This window comes from Schistocerca serialis, chromosome 3, assembly GCF_023864345.2.
Source record: "Schistocerca serialis cubense isolate TAMUIC-IGC-003099 chromosome 3, iqSchSeri2.2, whole genome shotgun sequence".
In the NCBI taxonomy this organism is placed as follows: Eukaryota; Metazoa; Arthropoda; class Insecta; order Orthoptera; family Acrididae; genus Schistocerca; species Schistocerca serialis.
In genome coordinates this window covers 191947578-191969573 of record NC_064640.1, presented here as the reverse complement: position 1 = coordinate 191969573, position 21996 = coordinate 191947578, and the positions used below count along the sequence as shown (strand labels likewise).

At 45.7% G+C, this 21996-nt stretch overlaps 1 protein-coding gene across 1 annotated transcript in view; it reads left to right on the top strand.

Annotated features, from left to right (window-relative positions):
- Nucleotides 1–240: 240 nt before the first annotated feature.
- The window catches only part of LOC126469899 (sulfate transporter-like), a 483509-nt gene continuing 461753 nt past the window's right edge, over nt 241–21996 (top strand). Inside the window, exon 1 of the mRNA XM_050097243.1 lies at nt 241–479. Coding sequence (XP_049953200.1) covers nt 448–479 — 32 coding nt within the window. The 5' untranslated portion in view covers nt 241–447. The remainder of the gene's footprint in view (nt 480–21996) is intronic.

The following is a 21996-nucleotide window of genomic DNA, read 5'->3' as shown; positions in this document are numbered from 1 at the left end:
ATAATTACGTATAATCTTCACATCTTTCGGGATACAGAGGCAACGAACAGTAGAAAAGAATGTGCCGAGTAATTGAAGGATATTCGGCATATACAGGTACAAGGAAGTAGGAACAGTAAATGGGCTATAACAGCGTTCCGTCATTCAGGTTTGGCAGAGAAGCCGTGTTCGTATTTTGCGCGCGACGAGAGCCTACTGTTAACTGGTCCGGCGGGCGTTGCACGTGTAGGTCTGGCAACGCCGATGTATCGACAGAGGCGGCGAAGGGACATGCGCGAGAAATAAGAGAGTGTGCAAGGGCGCAATATCACATGTTTGTAGCTACACGTCGTGCCTTTGAATTGGTGACAGTGAATGAAAAGATTGCAGTCCTTTGTGCTGCGTACTCTGACGTGCGGAAAACATATGCTTTGTCATCGGCCGTCCTGTGGAGGCAGCTAGCAGACGATGGAAGCTACTGTCACTGGTGCTCTCGGCAGGCAAGTACAGCAAAAATAACCTCACGTAAAGTTCGCAACAGTTCTTATCCGTGTCATTGCTAACAGATACGTTTACTGCAGTTGTGTGTGCTTAGTTTCACTGCTTAGTTTTATTTTTTTTACGTACTTGACAAAAGCTGTTAGTTAACCTAATAGTTTTGTTGTTTAAAATATTTTACTAGCAACGTTATGGAAAAATGCCAAAAAGCTGTCATGTAATTAAACGCATTGCATACACAGTAGACACCGGCTACTAGCGAGTTTAAAACTGTGTATCAGAATTGGCATAACAAATTAATGGTTTTGTTTTACACTGCGTTGCCTAAAATCATTTGTATTTGTGGGTAATACTGAAAACAGATCAGAGATTCTTCCTGAGTGAAATACATCCCGCTGCTGCTGTATATAATTTAAATAGACAAATATATCCACGAATACATTCTATATGCCATCTAGTTCATTAAATTGTAATATGCTAAAAAACAAGTCAGATGAGTTTAAATGACAACAAATGCAAGTAGGTCATTGTGGAGTTTATCCAGGGATCATCTCAGAATATAGGGTGCTTAGTGTGTAAAATGTGATAAATTAAACCTTGTAGCTGTGTGTTTCGTGCAATAAAATTTTCTGCCCCTCAGAACTAGAAACTAGATGTGTTCTGCGAATCATCTTGTTGCAAAGTTCCATAGATGTTTTTATATGGACGTTTAATTTTTTTTTATAGAGTACGTACAAAAAAAAGGTGCAGACGTCATAGTGGTACTACGTAAGTGAGAAAGCACCCGCTATCTTACTGTGGTATCTTCAGATGTTTTGTTGCTATTGCTATGACAGTCCAGATTTTGACTCTTTTTATTTTGTGATAAAAGGAAGAAGTACTTTATCTGTGTTGGCATTAGAAATGATCCTACTTTATGGGTGGAATAGTGTGTGTTCCTGTTTATGTTTCAGTAAGTTATATGGAAATGAATGTGAAAATGTGTAAAATGTTTATGAAAATGGGGATGAGCCAAGTATTGAGCTACAGAATTTTGCTATTTAGACTGAATGGCTCGCTGATAATTGGTTGATTCATAGTCATGAATTTGCTAGGAGATGTACTGTTGACAAAAGCATAATTCGCAGATGGGTCTTTGATACAAGGTAACTGAAAAGCCGGCCGAAGTGGCCGTGCGGTTCTAGGCGTTACAGTCTGTAACCGAACGACTGCTACGGTCGCAGGTTCGAATCCTGCCTCGGGCATGGATGTGTGTGTGATGTCCTTAGGTTAGTTAGTTTTAATTAGTTCTAAGTTCTAGGCGACTGATGACCTCAGAAGTTAAGTCGCATAGTGCTCAGAACCATTTAACTGAAAAAGACCCTCGACAGTAGGTGTTGTTAAATGTCAGTTGTAGATTTCAGACAACCATAAGAAACAAAATGAATAAGAAACACACACACAGATCTCGTTGCACTAAGAATTTTTTAAAGCAGATGCCTATGGTTATAATTCGGGAACTACTTCTGCTGCCGCTGGATGCTTACAAATAAGCCTTTAAATGGACCACTTCACAATTGACAAGCGTTCAGTAAGTAGATAGGTCACTAAACATCTACAAAAAAAAAAGACAGTAAGGGAGAACCCTGGCGTAGGAGTAAGGAAGTATCCTTCTGGTCGAGCAATCGGTGTTGTGGCTTTTCCACAGCCACTGTTTCACAGAGGGCTGTTGTCGGGAACTCACGTCTGAGAGGGCGAGAGAGAGAGAGAGAGAGAGAGAGAGAGAGAGAGAGAGAGAGAGAGAGAGAGAGAGAGATTTAAAGTGACTGGAAATGCCACCTGGAACTAACTACCTAAAAACTATCGTATTCGATCCGAAGGATGAATTGAACAGAGCTATGTCCCTTGCATTCCTCAAAGCTGGAAACTGACAACCAAGTGTTCTTGCTTGCTCTAGTAGCGAATGTTGTGACAACTTCTCGTGTTAATGTGTGTCATATAGTAATAAACTGGAAACGGACCTACAGATGATTACATTGGGACCATCTACAGATGATTACATTGAATGTGGTATGTGAGACGTGAATGCAATTTCATCTGTTTCGTAGCAATGTGTATTATTGCATTTGTTAGTTCGTTAAAAATATAGTAATTACCATAGTCGTTGTAAATTACTGTTGCTCTTTCACCCAACAGACGCGACAAATTGGAACATTTATCCCCTTGTTTATTCCACTAATACCAAAACGGTTAATTTGCGGCCTAGCCTCCCCATACGTCATAACTACACAGTGCCTACGAGCGAACGCTGTCATAGATTAAGACATTCAGGACAAGCGAGGCTCAAATCACTGTCCGGGTTTTCGTGATTTCCCAAATTGTTTGAGGTGAATATCTGGATGGTTCCTGCCCGCGTTCTAGCTTGTTCCATATGTTGACCACCCACCTCGTCGACAAGACGTTAAACCCTAAATATTCCTTCTACGCTCACAATTCCTATGCGTTCGTAAGAGAAATTTAGAAACATTATTTACAACTGACTTTGTTTCCCCTTCGAAAATATGATACCTGTATGACGCTGGACGAAATATTCAGCGAATATTCTTAAACTGTGTCAGCGAAATCAAGTTGCTGTAACGGCCAAACACTTTCCCTAAAACTGCCAAATCTATGTTTATCTGTTAGTAATGACGCGTAGCTATCTACTGTACATAACCACGGAGTTGGTGAGAAAAAGGGGACATCTGCATTAGGGATGACCGACGAGTTCTTCTGGTCATGGCACCTTCCACTGCACAGAGAGCAAAATTGCCGTTGTATCGGAAACGTTGTTTTCTCCTAATAGTCTAGATTGCTAACTAAAGCTTCATACTGTGCCTTAAGCGACAGCAACAGCGGAATCTGCCAGCTCGCTTAAGAAAATACGGCGACAATTGAAGTGGCAATGTTATGCGGCAGCTGCAGAGTCATTCATAACAACCAAAAGTCCTGTGTGTGGACTACTGCATCCCATAGAAAGTTGTGTTTAGTGTGGCAAAAGAATACGCTCTGCCAAGAGTGTAAACTGAGTTATCTCCTACGGCCCGGATTACTATTCGGAAAGCAAATCTGGTGTATTATCAGAGCAGTATGACGCAGTTTATCAGTAAAGTTTCTTCAGCATATGCGTATTTTTGCGACTCGTTTACTACATCATCGTGAGAGACTGTAGGTAAAAGTGTGCACTGCAGAGGAACCTCTGACCAGACCTCTGGTTGCTGTCTGTGTGCGGTTATAGATTTACGTAAACGATAATACCACACAATAAACCTCAACCTATTTGGTAGAGAGTACATGCCGATCCGCTATCATTCGACTGAATTAATTTCAGTGACGTGACATGGAGGCACTGGGAACGAAATCGGTGAAGATACAGTGATATGAAATATGTCCTGGCTAGTGAAAACTTGTCAGACTTGTGCTCTAACCCTGGTTTCCCGCATTTCGCGAGCAGTCGACTTGCGCTTTGACCTCTCTGAGAACGCATACAGGCCCGACTTCAACTTTTGTCACTGATGTTTCATTCTATGATTTCTGAACCATACCAGAGTTCCTTCGGACATGCATGCATCCATCATACTTCTGAAAAACGCTGGCTCTGCAATATCGTATTTATCCGCCGAAACCGGACAAGCGACTTTCAATTGAAATGCCTCCCCTATATGGGAATATACGTAATGAATGTACGAGTTCAGGTGTTTCAGACACATGGTTGATGACACTCTAGGTGTTCAAAAAATTACGGAACATTCGTAATTTCGCGTCAATGGTGTGTTGGAGCGAAATGCGGTTGGCATCCCTTCACGCGCCTATGTTTAATGTGTAGCTGCCAGAAGTTTCGTTGTTCTATGTCCGTTATTGTTCAGTGCTGTATTGAGTTGAACGTTGTCGCACAGTTTGCGAATTTCGAGAGGGCAGAGTTAAGAGGAGAAACGCGTGAAACTCAAGAAAACCTTTACAGAGACACACCAAATGACACAGGAAGCCTACAGCGATGCATGTTTAAGCCGTGCTCGCTGTTACGAATGGTTCACTCTGTTTGAAAATGACCGGACGGAAGTTCAAGTTGACCCTCCTTCAGGACGCCCTTCGACGTCTACTGACGACACTCGTGTCAGGACCGCCAACGAAATTGTGCGCGCCAATCGAAGGCTGACAGTCCGAGAGATTGGAGAAGAATGTAACATTTTTGGAATGCATCGTGTTGTCGCCAAGTTCGTCCCACGGCTCATGAGTCAAGACCAGGAAGACCTTCGCCTCGCAATCCGTGAAGAGCTTTTGGATCGCGCAAATGAGAACGAGGTGTTCCTTAAGAGAATCATATCTGGTGATGAGACGTGGGTCTACCGTTATGATATTGAGACGAAGGTTAGATCTTCACAATGGGTCGGGAGAGGTTCCCCAAGACCAAAAAAGGCTCGTCAGGTCAGGTCAAGTCAAGTGTCAAAGCCATGCTGAAACTTTTCTTTGACTTTCAAGGATTAGTTCATCACAAATTTGTGTAACAGGGACAAACTGTTAATTGATCGTACTATCGGGACGTGCTGCGACGCCTGCGAGAAAATGTGAGAAGGAAACGGCCTGAAATGTGGCGAGACAATTCGTGGCTCTTGCATCACGATAACGCACCCACACATTCATCCTGTTGGTGCTTGACTATTGCACAAAAAACGAAATCACTATGCTGCCTCAGCACCCATACTCTGCAGTCCTGGCGCCTGCAGACTTTTCTTTATTTCCAAAGTTGAAAACCCCGTTAAAAGGACTAAGATTTGTAACGATAGACAAGATAAAAGAAAATTCGCAGACGGCGCTTCGTGCGTTCCAGCAAGAGGCGTACCATGACTGCATCCGGAAGTGGAAACGGCGTTGGGAGCGGCGTATCGATTGTAGAGGAGAGTGTTTCGGAGGAGACCATGTACAAACAGTAAAAGGTAAGAGTAGAAAAAAATTGTTGACAAGTTCCGGAATTTTTTGAACTGGCCTTGTGTGGAAGTTTGGGTCCGGCCGTGGTCGTCCTCGGATAACCTAATGGTAAGGCGACTGCTCGCGATAAGCGAGAAATCTGGGTTGGAGTCCCTGTCCGGTACAAATTTCTACTGTCGTCATTCCATTCTACAGCTGATGGTTGTCCATATTCGCAAATGGGAATACATTTCGTGTATATCAGAGATTCTCCCACGAGATACGTTGGAACAGCACCACTACGGTAACCGATTTGGTGGAGTCTACCCTGCCAGAAGGGATGTACACGGTGCAAAATGTAGTGCACTGGCCATTAAAATTGCAGCACGAGGAATAATTAATAAATAATTTTTACTTATGCGTGTGTACTGTATAGTTGGAAGAATAAGTGCTTACATTTGTAGGTGATTTGGCGATGTACGGGGTGCGAAATGTAGTGCACACAGTTGCCACCTCTGGCAGCAACAATGGCTCTAACACGGCTGAGCGTCGGTGGTGCTGAGGTTGGACGGCAAATACAGGCTGCCAGAGATCATCAATCCTAACGGCTGTTGAGCGATGGTATGGCCGTCTCTTGGCAACCCATGACCAGATGTTCCAGCGGATGATATATCTGAAGAATGTGGCAGCCAGGGTAACAGTTGGACACCCTCTGTATGGAGGCAGGCCAGGACGGGATGGGAAGCAAGCGCTCTTGCTTTATCTTGTTGAAGGATAACGTCAGTGAGACCTCAAACATAGGGCACAGCCAACACCCTTAACACATCAGAAATGAATGTCTGCTGTCCAAATTACCAGCTACATGAACCAGAGGTGGTAGTGGTGTGTTCACAATGGTAACACGTTCTTGGGCCCCAATGACGATGGCGAAGGCAATTTCTCATCGTTCTTCTAGGGACGTCTACACACGGATACGTCCATCTCGATGTATGATGAACTAGGATTCGTCTAAAGAGACGACGTGGTGCCACTCGCCGTTCTAACAGTCCTTAGTGCTTCAAACGTCGTTGCAATGTTAGTATGGATATTTGTTTTCCTGCAAACAAACCCATTTCGTGGCCCGTCTTGACTCGCTGCACGGCCCAGTGAACAACGTCTGCCCTTTGCACTTGTCGCGTAGGGTCTAGACCTAAAGTATGGCGCATGGACTGTTAGCACGGCGAATGGCACCACATCGTTTCCTTAGACGATCCCCAGTTCAGCATACATCATGATGGACGTATCCACATCATGATGGACGTATCCGTGTGTGGACGCCCCCGAGAAGAACGATGAGAAATTACCTTCATCGACATACGGACCCAAGCACGTCCTGCAATTGTGGACGCGCGACGATCACCTCTGGTTCGTATAGCTGCTAATTTGGACAACAGCCATTATATGTCTCATGTGTTAAGGCTGATTGCTGTGCCCTATGTTTGAGGTCTCACTGACGTTATCTTTCAACAATATAACCCAAGACCGCTTGTTTCCCATGCTGTCCTGACCACCGTATATTCGCACGACAGTCCTGGTTCAAATGGCTCTGAGCACTATGGGACTTAACAGCTGTGGTCATCAGTCCCCTAGAACTTAAAACTACTTAAACCTAACTAACCTAAGGACATCCACACATCCATGCCCGAGGCAGGATTCGAACCTGCGACCGTAGCAGTCGCGCGGTTCCTGACTGAAGCGCCTAGAACCGCTCGGCCACCGTGACCGGCGACAGTCCTGGAATCCCAGCCATCGCGAGCAGCAGTATAGTGGAACGATGAACTGCAGTCTCGACACGACACGATCCTGCCGCTATCGAATTCGGAAACGCGCTTGGAGACGTTTCTTCTTCTTACATGAGGCTTAAAACGAACGTCCTACAAACCACCAACATTCAAATGTTGTTTTTGAATCAGAAACCAGCTGCGTAATCTTACCTTATGTGCAGAATGTAGATGGCGTTACTCCTATCTAGTTTGAGTGTATGCACTGAAATGCTAATCACTTGTGTATTCAGGAACGTTGTACACTTAATACAAATTTGGCGTAGATCTTTAATATCGCCTTTATGGTGTCGAAAATTTTGATGGCCAGTAGCGTGTGTAAAATAAATAACAAATATCAGTGATAACCGTTTGGAATGCTGAACCTGCAATGCAATCATTATCCCGGAGCAAAAGAACATTTCTGAGGTACCGTAACTGTTAATGTGACTGCAGACGAAAACGAGGGAGTACAGGCGTTGGACAAGTTTTCATTAGGCATGACTTGCTTACCACAATAGTTTCCCTCCTTTTCAGTTACATTCCTTTATGCCCGTACATTAATATATAAATCTTCTGATTAGATATACACTGAAGAGCCAGAGAAACTGGTTCACCTGCCTACTATCGTGTAGGGTCCCTGCGAGCACGCAGAAGTGCCGCAACACGACGTGGTATGGACTCGACTAATGTCTGAAGTGCTGCTGGTGGGAATCGACATCATGGATCCTGCAGGACTGTCCATGAATCCGCAAGAGCATGAGGGGGTGGAGATCTTTTCTGAACAGCACTTGGCAAGGCATCCCAGATATCCTCAATAATCATATATGGGGAATTTGGTGGCCAGCGGAAGTGTTTAAACTCAGAAGTGTGTTCCTGGAGCCACTCTGTAGCAATTCTGGACCTGAGGGGTGTCGCATTGTCCTGATGGAATTACCCACGTCCATGGGAATGCGCAATAGACATGAATGGATGCAGGTGATCACCTATCAGTCATATCTAGACGTATCAGGGGTCCCATATCACTCCAACTGCACACGCCTCACACCATTACAGAGCCTCCGCCAGCTCGAACAGTCCTCTGCTAACATGCAGGGTCCATGGATTCATGGGGTTGTCTCCACACCTATAGACGTCCGTACGCTCGATACAATTTGAAACGAGACTCGTCCGACCAGGCAGCATGTTTCCAGTTATCAACAGTGAAATGCAGGTGTTGAAGGGCCCAAAAGGCCCAAGCGAGGCGTAAAACTTTGTGTCGTGCAGCCATCAAGGGTACACGAGTGGGCTTCGGCTCCGGAATCCCATATCGATAAAGTTTCATTGAATGGTTCGCACGTTGACACTTGTTGATGGCCCAGCACTGAAATCTGCAGCAATTTGCGGAAGGGTTGCACTTCTGTCACATTGAACGATTCTCTTTAGGCTTCGTTGGTCCCGTTCTTGGAGGTTCTTTTTCCGGCAGCAGCAATGTCGGAGATTTGACGTTTTACCTGACTCCTGATGTTCACAGTACGCTCGTGAAATGGTCGTACTGGAAAATTCCCATTTCTTTGCTACCTCGGAGATGCTGGGTCCCACCGCTCGTGCGCTGAATAAGACACCGCATTCAAACCTACTTAAGTCTTGATAATCTGCCATTGTAGCAGCAGTAAGCGATCTAACAACACTTGTTGTCTTATAGAGGCGTTGCTGACCACAGCGCCGTATTTTGTCTGTTTGAAGATCTCTATTTGAATACGCATGCCTATACCAGTTTCTTTAGCGCTTCAGTGTAGGTTCCTCCTTTTACGCAAAACACTGTTTTCTTCTTGTTACTCAATGGGTAACAAGAAAAATCAGTGTTTTGAATAAAAGGCGGAACCTAAATCCAATAATTTTAACTGCAAATATGGAAGAAATAGGAGAGGTGCAAATCCAAAAGATGAATGTATATCTTCTCTTCGTTATGATGTTTGTCAATCGGTACAGTTGGCTCTTACTACTGTAGCCACAAGAGAAGAGTCGTGAAGTTCTCATTTTCGTAATTTGGTGAGCCAAGGCGAGCGCAGAGAATCGTGGAAGGATATTAGTTATCCAAACATCATTTGTTCAGCACATAACTAGTTTTGAGAGCTCAACATTTTAAGGTCGCAAAGATAATTCGTAGTAAATCCATTAGAAGGAAAAAGTTAAAAGCCATTGCTCCACGGAAACTTGTGGCAGACATGAACCCCTTACATCGTGGCGGATGTTGAAATCAGAGTAAATCTTCAGGCGATTTGACATCTTGGCACTTGAACCGCCTGGTTACTACGTTGAAACTTTGATGCTAAGATTCACCCACGCTCATATGCTCTTCTTAAATGTTACTGTTCGGCAGTGGTGGCTGGTATTTTTCGATAACGGCTCCACAACAGGTGATGTTTGACATTTAAAAACTGCAGTTGAACCCTCGAAACCCGTTATGTCTTAAATACATTTTTTACAGGTGACTGTCTACCGAGCGAGGTAGCGCAGTGGCTAGCACACTGGACTCGCATTCGGGAGGACGACGTTTCAATCCCGCGTCCGGCTGTCCTGATTTAGGTTTTCCGTGATTTCCCTAAATCGCTCCAGGCAAATGCCGGGATGGTTCGTTTGAAAGGGCACGGCCGACTTCCTTCCCTAATCCGATGAGACCGATGACCTCGCTGTTTGGTCTTCTCCCCCCCCAAACAACCCAACCAACCCAACAGGTGACTGACTGGAGGAAATTGATATCATAAATATGTCGTGACGAATGGAAAATTTTGTGTTTAGCTCTGCGTCTTGTTATCATGTATTCGTGTCTTTATGTTTTTCTTATTATTAAGCTGACTCATGATTAGCAACTTGCCACAAGGGAACCTCCACGCCTGGAGGCTCCACAGCACCAAAACGCCACATTGTATAGCTTTTGTGAAAAAGCTTGTAGCTGCTGCTTGTGACGGAGCTGGGTAGTGAGTGGAAATTAGACTGCTTGCAGACTACAACAAGGTTCGAACATTTTCTTGTAGCGCATGATATAAGGAGTGGTACCTGGATTTGATACGATTGCGGAGTGTAAGATTGCCGTGGCCATTAGAGAAAGCAGACAAGCCCTCCAATGCTGTAAGTGGCATCGATCAATGTAGACCCTCTTAAATGTCTCCATTCCCAGTTCTGCCACCTCATAAAACGACAGAAACAAGAATGTTGGGAACGATATGTTGCTACCGTTTGCTTTCGTACCACTCCTTCGCAGTTTTGGCAAAGGTTTGGCGTCTCTACAGACGCGGTCCCCCACACAGATGTACCTGGTGTCTCCTTGAATGGTGGTGTCGACACTGACCCAGATGCTATCGCACTCATTTTGCTCTACATAATACTCGAGCATCTGTCTCTGGGGATCACCGGCCTGCATTTTGTGTCCTCAAACAGCAGGTGGAGCGAGCTCACTTACCTTTCACTTTATGGCACCTAGAGCCACATAATGCTCCTTTATGAGAGTGGAAATTCCTCAGTGCCCTAGCCTTTTGCCCGACACAGCTCCAGGTCCAGACCACATCCACATCCAAATGCCGAAACACCTGTTGTTGCTGTTTTCGACTGTATCTGGAGTGTGGGTTATTTCCCACGTCAGTGATGAGAAATTGTGATTGCCCATACTGAAATAGGGTAAACACTCCCTTGAGATGGACAGTTATCACCTGATTAGCCTCACTAATGTTGTCTGCAAGTTGTTCAAACATACAGTGAGCTGATGGCGTGTTAGAACCTCGAGTCTTTTGGGTCTGTCCCAGTGCAGTTTTCGCCAAGGCCGTTCTGTTTCTGAGACTTTGGTCTGGCCGGAGTCTGCCATCCGGTCATAGTTTCCAGTGTCCACACCTTATTGCTGTCTTCTTTGACTTGCAAAAGGGTTATGACACCACATGGAGTCATCCCATCCTCATTACCCTGCATGAGCGGGGTCTCTGGGACCGTTTCACGATTTTTGTCTGAACTTCTTGTTGCACCGTACTTTCTGGGTTCAAGTTGGTACTTCCTGCAGTACCCCTGATAAACAAGAGAATGAGGTCCTACAGGGCTCTGTACTGAGTGTCGACTATGTTTTAGTGGCTGCCAATGGTCTAGCTGCAGCCTTGGGGTCTACTGTGTCACTCTTGCTGCATGCTGACGATTTTTGCATTTACTATTGGTCCTCCACTGTGGACGTTTCTGAATGCTGATTGCAGGTTGCCATGTGAAAGGCATGGTCCTTTGCTCTCACCAATGACTTCCAGGTTTCAGCTGCCAAGGCATGCATCATCCACTTCAGTCACCATTGTACTGTCCATCCACAACTGGGACTTTCATTCGACGACCAATTGCTCAGTTTGGTGGAGTCTTTCAGCTTTTTGGACCTAGTCTTTGAAGCCTAGTTGACGTGGCTTCCCCATCTTCGCCAGTTTGAGTGCATGTGCTGGTCGTACCGTAATATTTTTTGCTGCCTCAGTACCACTAGGTGGGGTGCAGAGCACTCTGCACTTTTGCAGCTTTATAAAACTCTGATCCTGTCTCGTCTTGATTATAGGAGTCTGGTATGTGGCTCAGTATTGCAGATGCTCGACCCAATGCATCATTGTGGGGTCTGACTTGGAGGAGATACCTTTCGGACCAGCCCTGTGAACAGCCTACTCGCAGAGGCTGGGGTGCTTCTACTACAGGCACCGACTACTGCTTCTCAGTTATACGATACACATTTGCTGCTCTCCTGAGCATCTGAACTACAGTGTCCTTTTTCCAGATAGGGAGATCCACTTTGTGCAACAGAGGTCCAGAACTGGAGACAGGATCACTGTTGGCCTACAGTGTTTCCACCCTGATCTCCAACTTTCCCTGCTGTCACCTTTTGTCATGGAGGAATTGCATATGCCTCCATGGCGTGTACCCCGTCCTCAGATCCGTCGCGATCTATTCTTGGGAATGAAAGACACTATTGACCCCCATGGTTTTTCGCCACCTGTTCCTGGCCATCCTTAATGCATTTCTAGGATTGCAAGTGGTATAAATGGATGTCTGTATTGTTAACAGACGAAACAGTTTTGCCTACACACATTCAAGGTGGAGTGAACAACAGTCCCTGCCAAACAAATGCAGTGTTCACTGTAGAATTGGTGGCCATCGCTCGAGCCCTCAGTCACATTCGTTCCTGCACCGGCGAGATGTTCTTAATCGTTAGTGATTTCTGGAGTAGTCTTCAGGCTATCGACCAGTGCTATCCTCTGCACCCACTGTTCTTGACTATTCAGGCTCTCCTTCCTGACCTCCATTAAGCTGGGTGGTTATCATCTTTGCCTTGACCTCAGGCCACATTGGGATCATGGGAAAAGAACATGCTGACTGGTTGGCCCAGTTGGCAACCAAGATAGTGACTTTGGAGATTGGGTACCAGAACTAGATCTTTAGTCAACTCTATAGTGTCAGTTGTTACGTTCTTGGAACATGAATTGATGCGCCCTGGTTTCTCCAAACGAACTGCAAGAAATAAAAAGGGACAGTGACCGTGTGGCAATCTTCCCTTCATGCTCCACACAGGAAATCTACTGTTCTATCAGATTCACATTGGCCACACTTAGCTGACCCACGGCCACATCCTGCGATGTCTAGATCCACCCTGTTGGTGGTGTGGTGCCTGTCAGACAGTGGCCCACATCCTACTGCACTGGCCTAATATGGCCACCTTTTGGCGAAACTTTAAACTTGCTGACACACTGCCTTTGGTGCTAGTGAATGACACCAAGACGAATGATCTGGTTTTACGTTTTACCTGTGAATCGCCTGGGGAAGCCTCTGGCTGCCCTTGCTTGGTGATCCGGCTTGGCTCCTGCCCTTGCCGCCTTTTTACTTCTTTGTACTCTTTTACATCCACCAACGGTTTACTCTCTTGTCGCCCTTCTCTTTTTCCAGAGATTTTGTCAACTTCTCTACATTATTAGTTTTTCTTGTGGTAATGGTGGACGAAGAAACTCCGATTGGATGCCACTGGTTCATCTCCCACTGCATGCTGTGTTCCAGGGCCTCCAGCTGGTTCCTGAGTGGAGCATCTTACCCACCATCACCCTCTTACCCCTCTCTCACTTCTGCCTGCTTCTCTCTCTCGGTTGTATTTATTCTCGATTACAATCATATTCGTCAGGGTATTTGTTTTCCGTGGCTTTCCTTTCTGGGAACTCTTCCCAGCTTGACGAATACAGGATGGAGAGACTGCTGACCTTGTACTTTGGTCCCTTCGACCTCATCAATCCAGTTGAATCCAACGTGACACTGGACGATCCAGTAGTTGCGACAATCACAGACAAAACGTTTAAATGCCTTCCTTATCCGCTAAAACTCACCAGACCATCGCCTGAGCGATTTCCACATGCCTGGACCACTCAAAGAAGCGTTCGCCTGCAAGAAGATCCGTTCCGATAAAGAGATAGAACAGTGGGTGCAGAGCATAGCACTGGTCGATAGCCTGAAGACTACTCCAGAAATCACTAACGATTAAGAACATCTCGCCGGTGCAGGAACGAATGTGACTGAGGGCTCGAGCGATGGCCACCAATTCTACAGTGAACACTGCATTTGTTTGGCAGGGACTGTTGTTCACTCCACCGTGAATGTGTGTAGGCAAAACTGTTTCGTCTGTTGACAATACAGACATGTGAACCACAAAGTATTGCACACACTCCCAAACGAATTCTTTTGTATGGGAATTCAAGCGTTTTGTAAGCGCTGGCGAACTTCCATTGAAATACGGAGGAAATTTCGAAAAGTGCTATTGATTATGTGCTCTTTGTGCATAATGTTTTAAAACATACTTACAGTTTTCATCTGACTCTCTCTCGACAAATTTCAATCCGTTTCGCCTACGGAGTTAATGAGTAGCTTAGACATATAATAGCTGTTGAGCAATGTGGCTGTGAACTTCGATATTAGCGCTTTTCTCCATATATTTGCACTCGCGGGCCACTGCCCAATGAACACTTACTAAAGACGGGAAGGTGCGTAATATGATCATACCCAGGGTGGAGCTAAAGGTTAACTTCAAGTGAGGAGAACAGGAACTTAATAAAATTCAGCTTTAATTCGGTATACTGGTTATGATGGCGCTCGAAAAGGAACAGTGTTATTTCTTCTCGTCGTGGAAGAGTACACAAACCCAGAAAGCGCCAGTGTTCAGTTCCACATCCGGCCGATTTCCCGTGGTTTCCCTAAATCGCTTGAGGCAAATGCCGGGATGGTTCCTTTGAAAGGGCACGGCCGACTTCCTTCCCTTGTAAGGTGGCCATAATTTCGCACCTTACAAGCACTCATCCACATACTTTGCCGTGATCTACAAACACAATTAGCTATCTTGTGATAGGTTGTACATCGTATATATGAATATATAAAGGAGACTGACATTGTGACGTGCGTCTTGTGAATAATTGTTAACGCTTATTGCATGAAAGATGACGGCATGTTTTTACACTCCTGGAAATGGAAAAAAGAACACATTGACACCGGTGTGTCAGACCCACCATACTTGCTCCGGACACTGCGAGAGGGCTGTACAAGCAGTGATCACACGCACGGCACAGCGGACACACCAGGAACCGCGGTGTTGGCCGTCGAATGGCGCTAGCTGCGCAGCATTTGTGCACCGCCGCCGTCAGTGTCAGCCAGTTTGCCGTGGCATACGGAGCTCCATCGCAGTCTTTAACACTGGTAGCATGCCGCGACAGCGTGGGCGTGAACCGTATGTGCAGTTGACGGACTTTGAGCGAGGGCGTATAGTGGGCATGCGGGAGGCCGGGTGGACGTACCGCCGAATTGCTCAACACGTGGGGCGTGAGGTCTCCACAGTACATCGATGTTGTCGCCAGTGGTCGGCGGAAGGTGCACGTGCCCGTCGACCTGGGACCGGACCGCAGCGACGCACGGATGCACGCCAAGACCGTAGGATCCTACGCAGTGCCGTAGGGGACCGCACCGCCACTTCCCAGCAAATTAGGGACACTGTTGCTCCTGGGGTATCGGCGAGGACCATTCGCAACCGTCTCCATGAAGCTGGGCTACGGTCCCGCACACCGTTAGGCCGTCTTCCGCTCACGCCCCAACAGGCGTGAATGGAGGGACGAATGGAGACGTGTCGTCTTCAGCGATGAGAGTCGCTTCTGCCTTGGTGCCAATGATGGTCGTATGCGTGTTTGGCGCCGTGCAGGTGAGCGCCACAATCAGGACTGCATACGACCGAGGCACACAGGGCCAACACCCGGCATCATGGTGTGGGGAGCGATCTCCTACACTGGCCGTACACCACTGGTGATCGTCGAGGGGACACTGAATAGTGCACGGTACATCCAAACCGTCATCGAACCCATCGTTCTACCATTCCTAGACCGGCAAGGGAACTTGCTGTTCCAACAGGACAATGCACATCCGCATGTATCCCGTGCCACCCAACGTGCTCTAGAAGGTGTAAGTCAACTACCATGGCCAGCAAGATCTCCGGATCTGCCCCCAATTGAGCATGTTTGGGACTGAATGAAGCGTCGTCTCACGCGGTCTGCACGTCCAGCACGAACGCTGGTCCAACTGAGGCGCCAGGTGGAAATGGCATGGCAAGCCGTTCCACAGGACTACATCCAGCATCTCTACGATCGTCTCCATGGGAGAATAGCAGCCTGCATTGCTGCGAAAGGTGGATATACACTGTACTAGTGCCGACATTGTGCATGCTCTGTTGCCTTTGTCTATGTGCCTGTGGTTCTGTCAGTGTGATCATGTGATGTATCTGACCCCAGGAATGTGTCAATAAAGTTTCCCCTTCCTGGGACAATGAATTCACGGTGTTCTTATTTCAATTTCCAGGAGTGTATTATGAAAACGGCGTAATGAATGATTGCCTATACTAATAGAGGTTGGAACGCCAGTGGAAATGAAACGGCTGGCGGAAGTGAAGACCTGGGTGGAAGGCCCACACAGGTGTTTTCGCCCTGCTTAAACACAGGAAATAGCAAGACGGACGTCGTAGCACCTAAGCGCTGGAGCACAACAGTCCGACCGGCCGGTTTGTAGCCGAACCAGAAGGATTAGACTTGGGAAACGTTGAAAATCTTGGACGCAGGTGAGAGGAACGAAGAAGCGGCACCTCGGAAGCCACGCAGGCTGGGTTATTTCCAAGGATTTTTACTCAGAAGCGTACCATTGTACTAGTATATGTTTTTCCTCGCAAATATGGTTGGTCGGCGGTCGGAAGAATGTGTAGAGAGGGAGAATATTCCGTGGTTTCGGGAATATGATTCGTTTTCGGAATTACGAGAGTGGGGAGGCAAGCCTTGCTGGGAAGCCAGCGTTGAAGAGACGCGGTCTTCCGTTGTGAGCGCCCGTGTGTGACGGTCGCTCGACACCAGCTTTTGTTGGTACAGACGGACGTGCTGTCTTTGCTCTCAGTAGAGTTTATAATTAGAACAGGTGGGAACTATACTGTACTAAACGATTCTGGACTTCACCTCCGGGTTGGTAGTCGTCGTTGAGTACGCAACGTTCAGTAATTGAGAGCTCTTCCTCTGCCTATACTTACGTTGAGACGTTATCTGAAGTCCGTCATTGTGATTGGGAGTTCGCGTTTCTCGTCTGTAGAACCGAGAAAGGAGAAGACAGTATTAGAGTATATTAGTCAGAGGACCGCCTTCTGCAGTCCTAGTGTTTGAAAGAGTTTAATTGTGGCTGGAGTTCTTCCTTCGTCGCAGACGAGAACGAGAACCATCACTTCGACACACCGGACGCAGTACATACGGTGATATCGCAAATTGCTTCGGCTTATTAGGGCTATAAAAGTTAAACAGCTGTGATCAAGTTAGTTTATTTCCACTGAGGTTCCATACCACCGTAGATCATCTCTGAAAGTAGTGTCTTCCAGTGTTCGGTATGTAGATGATGTCAGTCATTTTGCGTTATTGATATTAGACCGCGCAGTCATAATAAGGGGCAGAGCTGGGCAATTGATTACTAATTTTACTTAGGAAATGTAAACTTTGTAATCTAAATGTTTTTCTTTAATCTACAATAAATACACTACTGGCCATTAAAATTGCTACACCAAGAAGAAATGCAGATGATTAATGGGTATTCATTGGACCAATATATTATACTAGAACTGACATGTGATTACATTTTCACGCAATTTGTGTGCATAGATCCTGAGAAATCAGTACCCAGAACAACCACCTCTGGCTGTAATAACGGCCTTGATTCTCCTGGGCATTGAGTCAAACAGAGCTCGGATGGCGTGTACAGGTACAGCTGTCCATGCAGCTTCAACACGATACCACAGTTCATCAGGAGTAGTGACTGGCGTATTGTGACGAGCCAGCTGCTCGGCCACCATTGACCAGACGTTTTCAATTGGTGAGAGATGTGGACAATGTGCTGGCCAGGGCAGCAGGCGAACATTTTCTGTACCCAGAAAGGCCCGTACAGGACCTGCAACATGCGGTCGAGCATTATCCTGATGAAATGTAGGGTTTCGCAGGGATCGAATGAAAGGTAGGGCCACGGGTCGTAACACATCTGAAATGTAACGTCCACTGTTCAAAGTGCCGTCAATGCGAACAAGAGGCGACCGAGACGTGTAACCAATGGCACCCCATACCGTCACGCCGAGTGATACGCCAGTATGGCGATGACGAATACACGCTTCCAATGTGCTTTCACCGTGATGTCGCCAAACACGGATGCGACCATCATGATGCTGTAAACAGAACCTGAATTCATCCGAAAAAATGTCGTTTTGCCATTCGTGCACCCAGGTTCGTCGTTGAGTACACCATCACAGGCGCTCCTGTCTGAGATGCAGCGTCAAGGGTAACCGCAGCCATGGTCTCCGAGCTGATAGTCCATGCTGCTGCAAATGTCGTCGAACTGTTCGTGCAGATGGTTGTTGTCTTGCATACGTCCCCATCTGCTGACTCAGGGATCGAGACGTGGCTGCACGATCCGTTACAGCCATGCGGATAAGATGCCTGTAATCTCGACTGCTAGTGATATGAGGCCGTTGGGATCCAGCACGGCGTTCCGTATTACCCTCCTGAACCCACCGATTCCATATTCTGCTAACAGTCACTGGATCTCGACCAACGCGAGCAGCAATGTCGCGATACGATGAATCGCGATAGGCTACCTCTATCAAAGTCGGAAACGTGATGGTACGCATTTCTCCTCCTTACACGAGGTATCACAACGACGTTTCACCAGGCAACACCGGTCAACTGCTGTTTCTGCATGAGAAATCGGTTGGAAACATTCCTCATGTCAGCACGTTGTTGGTGTCGCCACCGGCGCCAACCTTGTGTGAAAGGTCTGAAAAGCTAATCATTTGCATATCACAGAATCTTCTTCCTGTCGGTTAAATTTCGCGTTTGTAGCACGTCATCTTCGTGGCGTAGCAATTTTAATGGTCAGCAGTGTATATAAGCAGGAACAAAGTTTATCATTAAGTAGGATTAGTTGCCTTCATTATTCATTTATGTTTAGATTGTAATTTATAGAATTAAGAGATCCTAAGATCTGCTTCAGGAGGTATTCAGACAGGGCCAAATCTTCATTTTAGCGTTAATTATTTTCCGTTGCACACATTAATTTTACACCCGCCTGGAGTGGCATCTTGGACCCTATCCTCCCCAAATCGATCCAACCCGACCAGAAAGCGCAATTTGCACGTAGTGTATACAGATGTCACCAGCACAGTGGACGGGAATGGCTGCTTGCTAGTAAGAGCGAATCGTACTTTTGATCTGCTATGTTGGACGCGTTGTTAGTTTTGGAGTGCATTGCGGTTCTGCTGCCAACAGTTGCCGACCCAGCGCTTGGCCGGCGCGGGGACAGCTGCTAATGATTGTTCCTCATCTGTGATAGATGGAGCGTTCCGATGCTGATAAAAGGACTGCTGCTTTCATTCTACCGGTATCGACAATTTCATACTAGCATTAAAAATATCGTAGAACTGGAAGTATACTACCTGGTCAAAAGTATCCGGATACTTAAGTGGACATTAATATCATACATTTTGACAACATAGTCTGTCGAGAGCAGTGACCTGGTGCTGTAATTAAGTTAAAATGAACAGTCGAGATTGCAATATTATTTGTTTATTAACCGGTTTCGGCTTATATTCAAGCCATGTTCAGATTTTTTGGCCTCCAATGGCTGGTGGTGGCGGCTCCTCGGATTTCTCGTGATGCCACGATCGTACACTTGAGTGCCTTCGGCCCCGAAAACACATATCGATGATGTTCCGTTGAATGCTTCGCACGCTGACACTTCATGGCCCAGCATTGTAATCTGCAGCAATATGCGGAATGGTTGCATTTCTGTCACGTTGGACGATATTCTTCAGTCGTCGTTGGTCTCTTTCTTGCAGGATTTTTTTTTCCGGCCGCAGCGATGTCGGAGATTTGATGTTTTACCGGATTCCATATATTCACGGAACACTCGTGAAATTGTCGTACTGGAAAATCCCCACTTCAACGCTACCTCGAAGATGCTGTGTCCCATCGCACATGCGCCGATTATAATACCACGTTTAAACTCACTTAAATCTTGATAATCTGCCATTGTGGCAGCAGTAACCGAGCTTTAGTGTAATAGTCAATTCCGAATTGCGTAAGAGTGTCCGGATACTTTGAGCAAATAATGTATGTAATGGCACAGGGGTAGTTATCTTTCACTACTAGCTTAATAAGAATAAAATAAGAAGGCGGATCATTTTAATTCATCATTAATTAAAATTTGTGTAGTATATACGAAATAAAACTGCAGTGGTAAAAACTTCATGCTATGTGTGGTGTATAACTAGATTTCAGAAACATAAACCACTAACGTTAAGTATGTATTCAGATAGCTTGTAAAAATGCGTAAGAGTACTCGTATGTGCATGAAATAATTTTAAGTGAAGGAAAGGGTTAATATTTTCGGCAACGTATCAGAAAAAGGTTGGTTAATACAAATATAGCATGATTTACTTATATCGCCTTATATTGTGAGTTCTACCATGTAAAAGAAAATCTTAGACATCTAAAAATGTAGTCAATACTGTGCGATACTGCCATTAAAAGTACTGTTGTTCCGGTATTTTTGAGGTATCGATACAGGTTTACATATTGGCATCGATGTCGATAGAATCTGATGCCGGAACGTCCCTAGTGATAAGATGTAGATTTTTTTTTTCGGGTGCGTTAAGGAAAGTGAAAGTTCAGTTTACGAAATTAATTTCTGTAGAGAAACCACCCACCTCCAGAAGCAGGCTATTCGTAATCTTGTTACCATTTTGCCATTGTCGAAGGATGCAAAGGCCATTAGAATTGGCTACCGTGGGTTTGTAGAATCGTTTCAGTAACTAGAACTCTCGAAAGTATTTCGCGGTGGCAAACTCAGAAAGTATGCAGATCATTATTTGTAACTTGAGTGAGATTTAGGGAACTATCGAGAACACATTATTTGGAGCGTTCAGTAAACGGTTAAAGTGAAATTAGACAAGTTTCTTACTTCAGTATTATTCGTGATCATTGACAAGCCAATGACGATATTTAAATTATTTACCGAGACACATCGCTTACGGCGGCACGGTGAGAAATCATTACAACGCGATGTGTACTTGCTGCAAGCACCGCACCTCCAATGTCAATTGCCGAAGGGGAGGGCAGCGTTATAACAGCCAGTTATTTTAACATCGTATCCCAGCTTCATCCAGATGAAAGGAATGCAGTCACACAAGTGGTCAACAAGAACATAACAGATAAAAAATTTGAAAACTGTACTGCACAAGCTTCGCAACGCCATTACAGTGAATAGATGTAGTGAGCCATTCAGGGAATGAGAAGGCAGAATCAGGTCACGAGGGTTAAAGAGGAAGACCTGCAAATGGCTCTTTATCACCCGGGCAGGGTAGAAAAAGTTCGCTGCCGATGGGGTACCATGTCAGTGTTATGCAAGAATAGCACTAAAAGCAAAGCTATCTGGGGCCAACCCGTTACTATCATGCGCTTGGTGTCCGATAGTCCCGAATGCAAATTAGCTTGTGTTAATGAGGCAGATAAACTTCTTAAGACATTTTCGCAGTTCATGAGCTGCTGATACACACTCAGATTTTTATTTAAATATTGTTTATTTGCATAGATTAATGCAGTATTTGAAATGGTATATTCCAGATAATGTCATCCAACCTCTACATAGATTTTTCAAGAGGCCCGAATGATGATTTGAGGCTCAGGAACTCAGCTGCCAAGTATATGACTTTATTAGTTCGTCATGTACGCCCCTGGTAGCTGAATGGTCAGCGCGACGGAATATCATGCCTAACGGCTCGGGTTCGATTCCCGGGTGGGTCAGAGATTTTCTCCACCCAGGGACTGGATATTGTGTTGTCCTTATCATTTCATCCCCATCGACATGCAAGTTGCCAAATTAGCGTCAACTCGAAAGACTTGCAACAGGAAAACGGTCTACCTGACGGGAGGCCCTAGCCACACGGCATTTCCAATGTTCGTCATAATATTTTCTGCGGAATCTGAATGTGCTCGTTCGAAGTAGGCGTCTCACGTAATTACCATGACGATGAAAATTAAGGATTATAGACCTGGTGTGAAGAAACCATGAACAGTCCCAAGGGGTTCAATTTTGGGTGCACTACTATTCTTTGTATGCAAATGAGATACTTGTTAACATAAATCTAGCCAAGGTGATACTTTTGCAACATAAAACAAATATTAATATTGTTGGAGAGGTTGTAACAAAAACAATTCACTAATTT